A 15,205-nucleotide genomic window follows, 5' to 3' on the forward strand; every position below is an offset into this window, starting at 1 on the left:
GAAAAGAATAGCAAAAGTACTTTTCAGAAATGTAAGGTCTCAGTAGCTCAGTGTTTGCTATTTTGGAAGGACATGGTCTTACTGCAAAAAAAAATCCAGGGAAGGGGAAAAATATAAATTTGAAGRATTTTTGTTGGAAACTGGAAAATGGATGAGACTTTCAAGCAACTATAACTCTACTTTGCTACTTTGCTAGCTTTTTTTCTGAGTATGACAATAAAACTAYGGAAAACTCGCAGCAGTTAGATTTCTTGGAGATATCCATTTTAAGCATGTTCATTTAATAAAGCTTTTATAAAATATTATGCCAATGAAAAAACATCAAAAGAGCTTGATTAGGCAGGGTGTATGAAATGAGCTTCAAATGGGAGGTGAATTGCTGTTCTGAAACTGTGTATTATTCTGAACCTGCACCACTATTAAATGCAAAACACGTTTGATAGGTAGTAACTTGCAAAGTAGCCRTTATATTACAACGACAAAGCAAGGTCTTGCCTTAAATCATCTTGTTTTAGATCATGAAGCCAGCAACTCAGATCCCTATCAGGGTTTTAACTTATGCCAGATGATTTTTCTGAAATGGACTCCTGACATTGGGTTTCTGCAAGCAGACAATGCAATTGTAGGGAAAAGAAAGTCCCTCTAATGGAAGACCACTTGGCCCAGCTGACCAGACAAATACTATGAAAATATGTGAAATTACCTGAAAACAAGCTATGTTATGAAAAAAAGTGTTCCTAAACTAAATCTAGTTCCAGGTATTGCATTGCAGGAGCATGTTAAAGAACACAACACAGTACATATATGTTATTGCATAGGAACTCAGCCTTAGGTTGCTATGGACAATCTACTTTTAAAGGAGGTGAAGGAATATGAAGAATCTGATATTATGGATAATATCTTCTCTCAATGAGGACATCAACAAGACACATGACAGAAGTTTCCATTTTTTGATCTGAAAATCTTAACACCACTATGTTGTGGCTTAAAAATCAGATGTATTTGTTTATAAAATRTATCGGTTGAAATATTTAATAAACTTTTCTTGAAAAAGTGCATACAGTACATGCCTGAAGCAAAGACAAAATTCTAATGTAGTTTTCTTTTCTCCTATGCCTAAAGCAAATTCTGTAATTACTTCACACATATTATAAAAAAGTACAATTGCAAATTTCAGTTTATATATTTTATGATTGTTGTATTTGTGTAAGTAAAAGGTATTGTATTCCATCATGCAAAATGACTTATTTTTGTTTATGTTCACATTTAGTATTTTATTATTCTCATTTCTATATTGTTGTATTTCTCTTTTGATAGGTAACTTAGGAGACTTTTGACAGATTACTTAGGAACTTACATTCTATTGCTTCAGATCTTCAGTAATCTTCAGGCTTCAATGCCTCATTGGCTTTTATGAAAACTTTTATTATTTTGGGGAATCAAACTTAGTCTCCTAAATCACTCAGGGGCTTTTTAAAATACTATTCTTTCCAAGTATATTACCTTCTATTTAAAGACATGAAAGCATTTTGCAAGAGCAAAATATTCAACTAATATCTACTAAATCTACTGCTTTATCAAAATATCCGTTACTTGAGGAAATAATTCTATTAGGCTTTTCATGAATAAGAAATTGAGTTACACAAAGCCACAAATTATACTAGTGACCTAAACAGTGAAAGTACTAGTAAGTTTTAACCATAAAAATTATATAACTAATAATTTTTAATTAAATCACTTTTAATCTCTCCTAAATGCATCCAAATGCATCACCTACTTAAAGCAGAGAGTTGACTTGTGTTAGCAATTATTATACAATATTTAGACTGTATGCTTGATCTTCCTCTCAAACTGTAATTATTTCCACTTTATTACTTAACAAAAAATCTTAAATTCTAAATATTCAGAGTTTAATTTATTTTATCTTCAACTGTCAAAGGTGAATTTGCTATATTATAAAACTAATAATTCTGACTTYGAAAAAGTCTGTTTCATTTCAAAGGGTGATCTCTTTCTCATAATAATTTTCAGTTTAATTTCAGCTAGGTTATGAAACAGAAAAGGAAAATGAAAAATTTTGCAGCCACAACACAGTCTAGACAGTGGAAGGACTATATTAGAAAATATTTAATAATACTTATTTGCTGTCAGAAAGTGAGATGCATTTAGAATGGAAAGGAAATAATTCTTTTGGAAATAAAATTGATAAAAATTCATGATAATATTAGGGAATGGCTTATTAACACTGTACAACTTCAKGTATACATTTTTGTCTGTTATCAGACCATTTCTTCTTGGTCTATTGGGAGCACAGTCATAGTTTTTTTTCTTCATATTATTAACTATTTTGAAACATATGTTCATGATGTTTATAAGTACAAACAATAGATATACATGCCAATAGTCCCTCAAACTGTACAATATACTTATCAGCGTGGAATTATTTGCCAATTGAGACACATATTTTATTTGTCTTCTCTGAGCCGGGGCATCGAATTTAATAGGAGAAGAATCATTCACACAGGTATCTTCAAAAATATGAGGAGATGTGGAAGGAAATATTGGACAGGCATTCCTGTCTAAGAAGAGGACAGAATATATAGCAGATATGGTGGTTGGAAAATGCATATACACGTACAAACATAATCACTGTATAAAATCCCAGATGAAGGGCAAAGGAGGGAATTTTCTAATGGAAAGCAAGAATTCAACATGTGACCTAAAGGGTGCATTTCATCACAGAATGGTCAAAATACTGACATCAAAGATATTGGGAGATTTTCTGACATAGATATCTCTGCCTACTACTTCCTAGAGATCATTGTCTAATTTAAAATGACCGTGATTAAGGGACTGGAGCATCTCTCTTATGAGGAAAGGCTAAGTGAGCTGGGCCTGTTTAGTCTGGTGAAGAGAAGACTGAGATATCTGATCAATATGTCTAAATACCTGWGGGGATAATGTAGGGAGGAAGGGGCCAAACTCTTTTCACGGGTGGCCAGCAACAGGACAAGGGGTAATGGATACAAATTGAAACACAAGCAATTCTGTCTCCATGTGAGGAAGAACTTCTTCCCTGTGAGAGTGAAAAAGCCCTGGAACAGGTTGCCAAGAGAGGCTGTGGAGTCTCATTCTCTGGAGAGCTTCCAAACCCGCCTGGATGCGATGCTGTGCCACCTGCTCTAGGTGTGCCTGCTTGAGCAGGAAGGTTGGACTAGATGATCTCTAGAGGTCTCTTCCAACCTTAACCATTGTGTGATTCTGTGTGATTCRGTGAATGTCTGTTGAATAGCTGTGTGAAACCTCATAGCAGGATCTGAAAGCGAATTAAGTAATTGAAGAGCCATTTTAAAATTGAAAGCTTAGACCATGCTTTCTAGAAGTACTAAACCTTAAAAAACTTTATGCTGAACCTAGAAGATGTAGGCTTTATATTTCAGCTATGAAAACCTTGGAATTTTATTTCTTCGGCTTTGACTGTCCACTTCCATTTATGCAAGCTTAGAGGAAACAGCATGTGAAACCCTACTGACTATAACCGGCTTCAGAATCCCTGTTAACATACSTAAAGCAGAGTGCCTCTCAATTAGTCTGAGGTAGTAACTGTAAAGACAAAAGGCTGTAGATGAGATGAACAACYATGCAAGTCCTTCCTTGAGAAGAGTTTTGCTCCTTGCAAGAGCAAACATCTTAAACTATGTTGCCCTTGCTGAACAAAAAGAATGAATAACTAATGTTTCAAGTTAGAAAGACAATATTGAGGTCTTGGTGTCATGCTGGAGAAGTACACTGAAGACATTGAATAATTTGGTCATTCAAAATTCTGGTCATTGCAGGATCTTTTTAAAGTACTGAAAGATTAGATGGCCTTGAAAAATAAAGTTGAAAGTTTTAAGAACAAAAATACTAAAACAGTCAGAAAGATGAAGGACTGTATGCAGATCCAGTACTCAATTTAAACAAAAAGCCTGACCATCATTTTGCCTCTTTAAATCATTAAAAAAATCTTTAAAATGGAAATGGAGAGGAGTACCAAAATTGCTACATACTGCCTCAGTTAACACCACACAACTTAATTAGATTTAGTGAGTCACAAATAAACAGGCAGAGCAGATGTTCACAGACCTTCTTCCCAAATGTGATTGAATTCTTTCTATAACAAGGATTTTTTTTTCTGTTTTTGTTTGATTATTTTACGTGGTTCATATTTCAAACCAATTACTAAATATTGTTGCTACATTTAAGCATGTATCTTAACATTTCAGAAATATTTTTGAACAAGAAAATTGTAGAACCTGTATGCTGAGTAAATTTGCATGATTTCTGGAACCAAGAATGCTTCTSTCTTCATTTGGTTTAGAAACTCCTTGTGTCTTGATTTCCTCCCTCCCTGTATGTCTTTATCATTTTTAAAGTTGCCACATCTGACATAATTTTGAATATTATGATCCTGGGACTATGCCCACAAATCTGAGGAATTCTAACAAAAGCATGAATTTCAGGGCATAATCCTGTGATTAAGTTAGTGGGAGATATGCTTGCTTTGAACCACAGTTAGCAGAGAGAAGAAAAGGTTAGTAGTGGTCAACCTCCTTGTCTGGGAAGCACTCAGTGTTCATCCRACACACATATGAAGACTCTCATAGGATTAGTTACAGTAGAGCAGCTCATGCAAAAGTAATAGCATTCTTCTTTGGTGTTTCCCTATTGTATCTGCATGATTAGAAGTTGTTCCATGTATAATGGTTGAGGAGCTGCATGAGGCTAGTTAAGGAAATTCACACTTGGTACCTTCCGAACTGCCCTCATCTTCATTTTTTGAGTAAGAGTYAATACAAGAGTATTGCTATAGTAAACTCTATTAAGCCAAAGACATAATTCTAAATTTTCTCTAAATTTGGCAAGAGTTCACAGCCAGTACCACTGCTCTCACCACCATGAGCACTACAGAACAAAGAAAGCAGCACATCACACGGACTAGTACTAACAGCCACACACCTGCTCCATGGAGATATTCTTATAAATGACTGTCTGATTCCACTCAGGATTCAAGCTCTTCTGCACGTATTTAGTCCTCCGCTTGTACTCAGCACTGAATTTGAACAAAAGAAGGAAACATTACATTAGTGAACTTTTGTTTCTTTCTTCTTCTAAAGTAAAAAAAAAAAAAAAAAAAAAAGACAGGGAGAGAGAGAAAAAGAAAAGATAGAAAGAAAGGAACTCAGTTCCTCAGTTCTGCAAGAGCACAGAGCTATATGAGGACAAAGACAGCCCAAGGGTATTTTTACATTTACTATGCTTTCCTGACTTGGGCTTTTAAAACATCATCCTATGACTCTTCAGCAGGCTGTCTCTGTCCACAAGAGTTTCTACCTAACGCATCAGTCAGCATGTGCACACATGCTTTGGTTTTGCACTGAAGGAGATGTTCTCTGATTATAAAAGAAAGCAATAATGCATTGATTTCTTTTCCAAGACAATCCTCCTATTAGCACACTGAGGTATCCATTATACTTATAGTTTACATTCTCTGATTACAGCAATTTTATCTGACAACAATGTTTAATGAAGGCCACAGAGTAACTAATATCCTCTTAATGATATAAGCACTAATTTCTTATTGATCTTACTCTTTAGATCTGCATCTAACTGTATTGTAAAGAAACATAAAAGTGCATCAGGTTCATTATTGTTTTTATCAGTAGCCAAGAGTAAAAAGTTTGTCTTATAATCTGTTTTAAAAAAATAATGTTAGCATATCCTATTATACTTTGCATTTGCCAAACATGAGGAAAGCAATGCACTAGACTTTAAATAGAACGTGAATCCATCTAGCGCTATGAGCTTTGATGTAAGATTTGCTTCCATTCCAATTTTCATTTAATATAAATGTTAATGGAGATCATGAAAGAGTTGGATAGGATAGCATGGAAAGCTTTTAATATTTTGAAAACCCTGCATTTATGAAGAATCTATTTTTTTTCCCTACTGTGCAAGTTAACTGCCCTTAAACTTCTGTTCAAACTTTTTACACATTAAAGGACTTACATGTTACMTCTACCTCTTAATTAAATGTGCTCAGGACTATTCTTTAGTACTAAGGCCAAATGGCACAGAATGACCAGTATATGACCCCACTAAACAATGCTATAGTGTAATTTTGACAAGTTTTTTTTTTTTTTTTTTAAGTTAAAGAAATACATTACAGGTTAATATTTACTTTTGGTTTCCTCTAGGTTCCAGTTTTTAGGGGATTGTCCTGCTTTTTGTACCTGCAGAATTACAGCATTGGATATGGTGGCTTAACTTGCTAAACACTTCACAAGTGTTCCACTAAAATTAACAATATTGCTTATTAATGAGGCACTCCTTACATACTGCTACAAGAATTAAAACACCATTTAAAGTATTATTTTGTCTGTTTCTGGAGATTAAGTTTCCTTTATCTGTCTTTCTTTTTGCCTTACTCAATATATTACAAAATTGACCTCAAAAAATCCAAACAACCCACTGTATTTTAGAAATTTCATCCTGAATATAGTATACACATTAGATTGCTTAAATAGTTGTATTAATTTGAAAGTGTCCATGCAACTAATAGATTTAAGTTAGTCTGCTGATGTTCATGATCTAGAACTACTTAGCAAATATGTAGGAAGTTATGCCATCTAGCTCATTCTTTTGCCAAAATGTTACTGTTCCCAATTGTATTCTCACTCATGTATCTTTGAAATTATTTTTAAATGTAATTACCCGATTTTATAGCTCATTCTCATTTTCTAATTGGTCGTTATTTATTAAAAATGTTGGTTCACAAGGAGAAAAGAGATTTTATACTCCATTTATGGAATGCTTTGAATGTAAAATCAAGCTATTGTGTAGTGATGTAGACGGAGTGCAATGGACCTATTAGGAGGACTACTTATCTTGAAGCTTAGTAAGTAAATGAACTGGCACATGTTGTAGAGCATCACCATCTCCAGTGGATCACTGAGCCACTACAACTATGAGAGCCACATTCCTGCAGTGGACATAGTATCAGCTTTATAGATCTGGTATATCAAGAAACCTATAAAATGACACATATGCCAACATTAAGATAGTGGGGATGTACTGTGAAAGCAGAATAACTCTGAATAGGTAAGCATAGCAAAGAGGCATTTAGAATTTATCATCTAAATTAAGCATCTAGATGCTATCAAAAATGAAGAATAATAAGCTTTATTGGCATTTCCACACCAAAAATTGCAGATGGCTCAAATTTTCACATTAAGCCTAAAAGCATTTTTTAATTTTTTTTTTAATTTAAAAATGTTTAATTTTTTTTCAATTTGGGATGTTTTTATTTTCAGCAAATATTCAAAACATACTTATGTAATGAAAATAATCTATTTTTCATGAAACATGAATAGTCATAAAAGAGAGAAATCTCTAGTTTCTATCAGTTTCTATCACATAGTTATTAAAAAAAAGATAGAAACCTTGGCTCTTGTATCTCTCCAGTGATATCATATTACAGCTGCAGAAAAAGATACAACACTGATAAGCACTTTTCAAAACAGTAAAATATTTTTGCTTTCAATAATTGGAAAATATACCCTTTCTTTTCATTCATCAAGGTGTCAATTTTGAATGAAATTGCAAAGAAAATGGATTTTCAACTCTTTCTGCTCTTGTTTTTTTGCTCAGAGTCATTCTGTGCAGTTACATTTATTTTCTTGAAAAAAAAAACTACTTCTGTCTTCCATTTGTTGAAAAATGGGATTTCTAAAACATAGTATCTGTCTGCCTCTGCTTACAAAAAGAAAGCAGMAGCTTTCCATAATGCAGTCAGTTCTGTTGGCCAAGGAATGTAGTGGAATCCTTTTGGAAAATTTTCTTTTTTCTTGTACTTTAATAAGAGAGGGATAGGTGAAAGTCTATGGGGAGAAAATGCATATTAAAAATAAAATCACCCAAAGCTATTTTTTTCAAGCAAAGCTGAAGTAAAAATCTGAATCACTTTGGAAAATCACTTTTGATGGCTATTCAGTAATTCACTCGCATATTTTAGATATTTCTGTGGATTTCTTTTCCCACTCTCTAAAGCCTGAAATGTACCTTCATCACTCTTAAGTTTTCTTGTGAATCCACCTACTCACTTGGAGTGAGGTGACCTTGGCAAGTGACAGCAGTGTTGGGAGTACCTCTTCCTTTGGCCTCACAATATTCCTCAAATTAATCTCTAATCTGATTAATTTACCAAGACTTCTTCTACACCTGGAGTATCCTATTTACCTTACCTTAATGAAGCTATTGCAGTAATATATGGCTTAGACCTTCTTAAACATCACCTGAGCTTTTGGTTTTAAGGAACTAATATGCCTTCTGTTAGAAGAAAGYAGGTCCTGTTACGCACTCAACCAAAAAGCAAACAGCATCAACAATAAAAAAAACCCATGATGTTCTCATCCTGTCCTCTGTTTCTTTGGTAATATTACAACTTCATCACCTTTTCAAAGCTTCTGATTCTTTCTGGAGATATGKGAGAAGGTTATTCATGGAGTGCTGAGCATGAGTGGGCAGAGACAAAGGTTAAATGTGCTGTTAACTTTGTAACTCTGGAATATTCCCAGTGAAGTCCATAGGGCAGAGGTAAGCAGGAGACCCTGACCACACCTAAAACAGCCCAGACCCAGAGGACAACAGGCCAGATCTTTAAAAGTCTGAAGGGAAAGATTTGATATATGTATTAAGTCTATCCTACTGGCACACATATTTGTCCTAACTGTAATTGGTAGTGCTTTATTAAAATATATTCATTAAACCTAATGTATACCTAGTATGGAATGATTCATACCGGAAATTTACAAACCATGCCATGTGTGAATAGATGGAAATTGCATTATTCTATATAATTTTTCTGTGCTTCCCAAATTATAACTTAATGATACATAGTACAACTTAAAGTAGAAGGAAAAAACAAAACCTATAGAATAACCACATATAAAATGTGTCATTTAAATACATCCTTTTTTTTTTTTATTACAAAACAGGATGATGTTAGAATAGATCTATTTATTAAAAAGTCTCACATATCTCCTGTTGATCAGCTTGAAAAGGCTTCTCTTTTAACACAAGTGTAGAGTTATAGATCTGCAATTCTATTACCATGTACTTACCCTGGGTTGACATTAGCATTTCTTTAGAATAGAATTTTGCCTTAAGTTTCCAACTCAGCACAAAGAAAGTATGAGTAATTCCAGTAACTGAACAGTTTTATACATTAAATGGCCTTTTATATGGCCAGCCAGCTTACATTGATCTAGGTGATTATAATGAATGTTGCTTAGTTTTATGCCAGGATGCTGTGCAACATGTAGACAGAAAAATACTCAGGCTCAGTTCCAAATAGCATCCATTTCTCTTGGCACCATTCAAAATCATGAAACAAATTCATAGATAATTACTTCACAGATTTCAGTGAGGACCGATTTTAGATGTTTCTTATTGAATTAAAATTCTTTCAGACTTCCAGTTTAGAGTATGAATTCATCAAGCTACATTAGTTATTTACTGACTCATTTTGACACAAAATGGGATTTACTAAAGGATAAGAGGTAACGCGCTGCTGTAATAATGTGTCATCAAAACTCAAGAGAAATCTATACTTCAATGCATAAGCTTATCGTAACATCCTGCATGCACATAAATATTAAAGTGTGAAATTGAGAGATGGTACACTCTACCTTGCATTTTGGACAACCATGACTTGTCTGCATCCCCCACAGCGTTAAATAGAGTTAGGAACACAGAAGAAGCATCAGGAAGAAAAAAATAGGAAGAGACGGAGAGAAAAGAAAATATGTGAAGAGAGGATAGTTCCAAGTATCAAATCAGAGAAAATAGAAGCATTTGAAAGAATAAGCAATGTAATGGGGACTGAACTAAACAGAAAAGCTGTTCATGAGGACTTAAGTTTCTGGTTTCCCATCAAACTTCACACTTTGAGAAACCCTTCATTCTCATGTGCTCTAAAGCACAAAGTTAYTTGTGAGACAGGAACATTGCCAATTTTAAAATGAATGGCAATAAAAGTAAAATCCAAATTCTTCATAATTTGGCTCCAAGCATGAATCTATACTTGGATATAGCTTAGGAGCTATAGACAGTTTTCATCWAGTCTTTGAGTATTAGACAAGACTCCTAAGTTTATGAAAAAGCCTCAWTTTTTTTGAATATTGAATATCGAATATGCTACCTGCCCACCATAAACTGCCATTTAGAACAAGTCCTAACCTGTTCCATTACATTCAGTGATAGTTTTGGGATCAATGCCATTGAACAATATTGAATCCTGTACAGTTTGAATTAGCACATTCTAATGATAAAACCACATGCCAGTTGTCGCATCCAACTGCCCTTATCTGTACTCTTATCTAATATCATCTGCTGAACTGTGACCATAGCATTCACTTTTCTTTTACCTTAAATAAGGCAGCAATACATTTTTTTTAATAACATAGCCAAGTTTAAGAGTCTATTAGAATTACACAAATAGAAAATTTTATTGGAATTTGTCTTTGCCAACTAGGGCCTGATCCATCAACTCAGCTTTAGATATATGTATTGTAACACTGAAGTCAGCAGAATTACTATGTGTATAATTATATGTATGACATCTTGCAACTTCAGAGCAAGGAAAAGCTATAATATCAATAATATAGAAGCATAATTTTAAAAGAAAATTGCTCAGTTATTTATAATTATCATCAGAGCTTAAAAAGAAATTTTCTGTAAAAAAAATGACTATAGATTTGTATAGTCACTAAATACAAAATTTCTGAAATTACTAAAACTTTCTCTTAGCTATTAAAGCTTAAACCAAATCAATCCAAACCAACCTTCAAAAAAAAAAAAAAAAAAAAAAATCCATTGAATGAATGCTTTCCCCCTAAAATTTCTAACATTTAATATTATATCTTGTATCAAATTCAGGTCCTGGGATTGTGTATGTTTGCAAATCTGTCTCAGGATATCTGAGCTAAAGCAGCTACTGCATTTTAACCTTAACTTACAGCTTCCTGTATTATACTATCAAAGGACAACTCACTATTAGCCTCAGAATTCAGACAGTTTAATATTCATCAAAGACAGGTTAATAAGACCTTTGAAGTCCATATATTTGGTATGTTTCAACAAACTCTATCACTCTGTCAGTACATATTTTTGAATGCATTACAATTTTGAAATAAGATTAAAAAATAAATAAATATGATTATCATGCTTCTGAAGCAACTGAGAAAATACTAACTTTATCCTGAGATTAGGATCCACCTCTTAATTTTGAATAACTCATTAAAATCCCCCATTTTTCCTGATCATGTACCCACATTTTCTATACTATCTGTTCTGTTTATTACTGAAAGGTAACAAACATAAATTAAAATAAAGGAAGTTTGGGTTGAAATCTCTCCTGCACTTACCCTCTTCCTGGCAGAAGGTAAACTTTAACAAAAGGGTCAGAATAGCCATTGTTGTCTCGGGGAGCCAGGTTTCTTGCCTGAAGGATGTGGATGATAAGGTTGCCAAGGTGTTTGTCATAGTTGACTTGAAGCTAGAGAAGGCATTAAGCTCAGTTAGATTTTTCTTTTTAACATTACTTCCTAAATGATCCAACTTCTCTAAAAACCCTTTGAAAAAAGTGAGGTTTGAATCTTTACTTTTGGGTGGAAATAACTGCATTTTACAAGTTTCTCTCATCTACCCCTGAACATAATGGTAGACTAGATAATTATGACAGATATTGAGATGATTTCTTTCAAATTCCACAGGTATTATTTAAAAAAAAAAAAAAAGTATGCAACCATATTGGCATTTGGCATTAAACAAACACGTAAAAAAGATGAAAATCAAGCACTTAATATCTGCTGTGAAACAGTCAACTAAATAGGAAWTACACAAACTCTGTATACTTGCTAGCCCAAGCTGTGGGAAAATGTTTTTGTAGTATGGAAGGACTCCTAATATCAGTAAAAGAGTGAGGAATGAACTAGGAAAGTTAAGGACAKAAATCTATAGGAAATTGTACTTCTTTTGATCTGCTGCTCAGTTCCATTAAAAAAAATATATATAATGAGTGAACTCAATTTATATAAGAGCTAATCACAAAATTGGCATTGTATGGAAAGGAACACACTGCATTAGAAGARGCCCACAGCATCCCTGGATTTAATATAGAAAGGGTCAGTATTTCAAAAGTAATGGACAATAACTGCTCAAAGGATAAATATTATAATGTTTACTGTATTTTAGCTCTTTCAGAAACAGCTGCATTTTCCATTCTTCTATTTGTATTTCAGATGTTGGCATTAAAGACAAATGTGAAAATCTAGCAATGTCTTACATCTGTTATTTCACTTAACAACACTTCAAGAAATCATGAACATGATTTCATGAACATGAAATCACTCAATGGAGATTGTTTTCAGAAAGCTTATTCAATGGAAACACCACCAGTAGCAACAATAATTCACATCTTAGAAATAACTACATGAARTAACTACCTGAATTTCTCCAGTGATTGGATGAGAAGCAGACTTTGTAGCTTCAGCAGGCTGCCAAATTAAAATACATAAATAAATACATAGGAAAACAYCACAAAAAAGCACACATACATTTTGGAATAATAGGTTATCTAAGTTATCATTTTTAACAAGTATTGTTTACATTGCTCCAATAGCATTTTAAAAAAGGATTCCACTATCTCCAATTTGTATGTTCAGTTGTAGCGTTTATGGTATTTCAATAATACTTAAAGATTTGACTCTAGTCATTTCCACAGGCCTCCTAAGAGTACAGAATCAGACACCCTGGATATCAACATCTCTCAGCACTTTGGTCACACAGGGAGAAACCCATCATTATCCCAGACTTACAAAACTTAAAGTTGTAAAGTGCAACCAAGTACTTGTCAGCAGGTCAAGCACAGTACAAGTATGTTTTCTATTGAAGGGCATGGGTTAGAATAATTTAAATCAAGTTTAGGTGAGTATGTGTTCAGAAAAAAAAAGGAAAGAATGACAATAAAAGAGGTAGCAATTATAAATGGATATAATAATTTTATACCAACTCATTATAATGATTTTTGCTTTTGATAATCAGCTCAAATACATTATTTCATCTGTAATATTTCCACAGATTTTCAGTCTACTATTACATGAAATTTAAGCTTTATTTCTTCTTCACAACTACAAAATCTTGCCTGTTCTTCCTTCTGTGGTTTTGAGTTGCTGACAAAAGTAACAAAACCCTTTGAGAGTATTTTTTCATTCATTTTTTTTTTCTTTACCTTATGTTTGTTAATAGTTGAAGCATAATTTCATAAGGTGCTGGGCTCATAAGACTCAATTCATAAGATCCTGAACTCTCAATAAAAGCTGATCTTTCTRTTAAATGGTGGTGTCCTTGAGCCATCCTAGACCTATCTCTGATCTGCAAACCATCAGTCAAGCAAGAAAGCTCTCTGATACTGCAGCAAGATCTGAATATTTTTGCATTCTCTCGACATGTCCTTTCTGGTTTGATGCAATGGAAAACAAAGGATGCAAACAAGAATAAACTTATTGTTCTCTGAAGGCCRATCTAAAAACCATCCTTTCCTGCTTTGCCAGATGTGAACAGCAGCCTGACAGACTATTAGGATTTCTTGCACTTTCTGAGAATAATAAAACCTGTCTGGTTTGTGTTCCCACTTCTCCAAAACTTACAGATTTTCTCAGAGTGTGAAATGATAATTTTTCTAAATTAGACCAATATGGGACCCGCATCTGGGCAAGAGCCTGTTGAAATCAACGTGGCATACTACCAGGTTTGCAATGAAGATACAGTCCCTTAGTTATTCAGATCTGAGAAGTGCCAAAACTATCCAGAAAAATCCTAAAGAAATGCTTATGCAACAGAAAGAAGAGGAGACAGTCAAAACTTGCCTGTTATTCATACGAATGTCCCTAAAGCCAGACTGTCTCCTCAAAATGCATCACTCTGAGTTACACAACAAAACTCCCAGATGAAGTGAATTTCATATTCCCTGTCTGTATTTACCATCCTGTGTGGCCTTATTTTAGTATGTTTATTTTACATTCATTATCTTGTATCCCAGTTGTGTTTCTTTCAGAACAAAAGCTTTCTCAGAAGAAAAAAATAAGTTTATTTTGTTGAAACYGTATGTGTCTCTCGAAAGTAATTCTGATGGAAAAACAAACATGTTTTACTCTGGTGCCTTGCAAATCCATCTACAAGTTTGAGAACATCACTAAGCTGGTGATGTTTATATAATAGACCATAAATTATTAGTCTAGCTTGTATATAATGATAGAAAACAACTAAAACCTGCCTGGTGCTTGGAAAAAAAAAATAAAAAAAAGACAGTTCATAGATAGATTTTCATACCTTTCGCCAAAAACAGTGAGCTATTTGAATAATGCATACCTGTGAGGTAGAGTAGAAATGGCCTACATTTCTCATGCTTTACCCCTACAAAGGGATTATATTGTCCATTAAGATTTCAGACCTCAGTTCGATTCACTCCAAACTATGCAACACAGAATGTCTCTTTGTCAAGTGATGCTGTAGGAAACTTCAAACATAAGGGAGAGAGCATCGCAAACTAGGGATTTTCAAAAATGAATGTACCCTTTAACTGTGAAAGTATTTTGCCTTCATGTAGATGTCCATAAAAATACAGGTGCATCATTACGCCCCATCATAGAATCATAGAATCATAGAATCATAGAATGCACAAGGTTGGAAGGGACCTCAGAGGTCATCGAGTCCAACCCCCMTGCWCACGCAGGGTCACCTASAGCACATGGCACAGGGCTGCATCCAAGYGGGTTTTGAAGATCTCCAAAGAAGAAGACTCAACAACCTCTCTGGGCARCCTGTTCCAGTGCTCTGTCACCGTCACAGTGAAGAAATGCTTCCTTAAGTTCCTGTGGAACTTCCGATGCTTCAGTTTGAAGCCATTTCCTCTAGTCCTATCTCTGTCCACCACTGAAAAGAGGCCGCCCCCCTCCTCCTCACTGCCTCCCTTGAGGTATTTATACACGCTGATCAGGTGCCCCCTCAGCCTCCTCTTCTCCAGGCTGAACAGGCCCAGCTCTCTCAGCCTTTGCTCATAGGGCAGATGTTCCAGGCCCCTGATCATCCTGGTAGCCCTGCGCTG

The 15,205-nt window shown here is 34.3% G+C and overlaps 1 protein-coding gene across 1 annotated transcript in view; it reads right to left on the reverse strand.

Annotated features, from left to right (window-relative positions):
* PCLO (piccolo presynaptic cytomatrix protein) overlaps window positions 1-15,205 on the reverse strand; it is a 320,601-nt gene that overhangs the window by 62,540 nt on the left and 242,856 nt on the right. The window contains exons 14-17 of the mRNA XM_026052206.1: window positions 12,546-12,596; window positions 11,466-11,596; window positions 9,729-9,755; window positions 4,999-5,092 (exon numbers count right to left, since the gene is read on the reverse strand). Coding sequence (XP_025907991.1) covers window positions 4,999-5,092; window positions 9,729-9,755; window positions 11,466-11,596; window positions 12,546-12,596 — 303 coding nt within the window. The remainder of the gene's footprint in view (window positions 1-4,998; window positions 5,093-9,728; window positions 9,756-11,465; window positions 11,597-12,545; window positions 12,597-15,205) is intronic.

Source organism: Nothoprocta perdicaria, unplaced genomic scaffold, assembly GCF_003342845.1.
Source record: "Nothoprocta perdicaria isolate Ctin4 unplaced genomic scaffold, notPer1 scaffold_85, whole genome shotgun sequence".
Taxonomy (NCBI): Eukaryota; Metazoa; Chordata; class Aves; order Tinamiformes; family Tinamidae; genus Nothoprocta; species Nothoprocta perdicaria.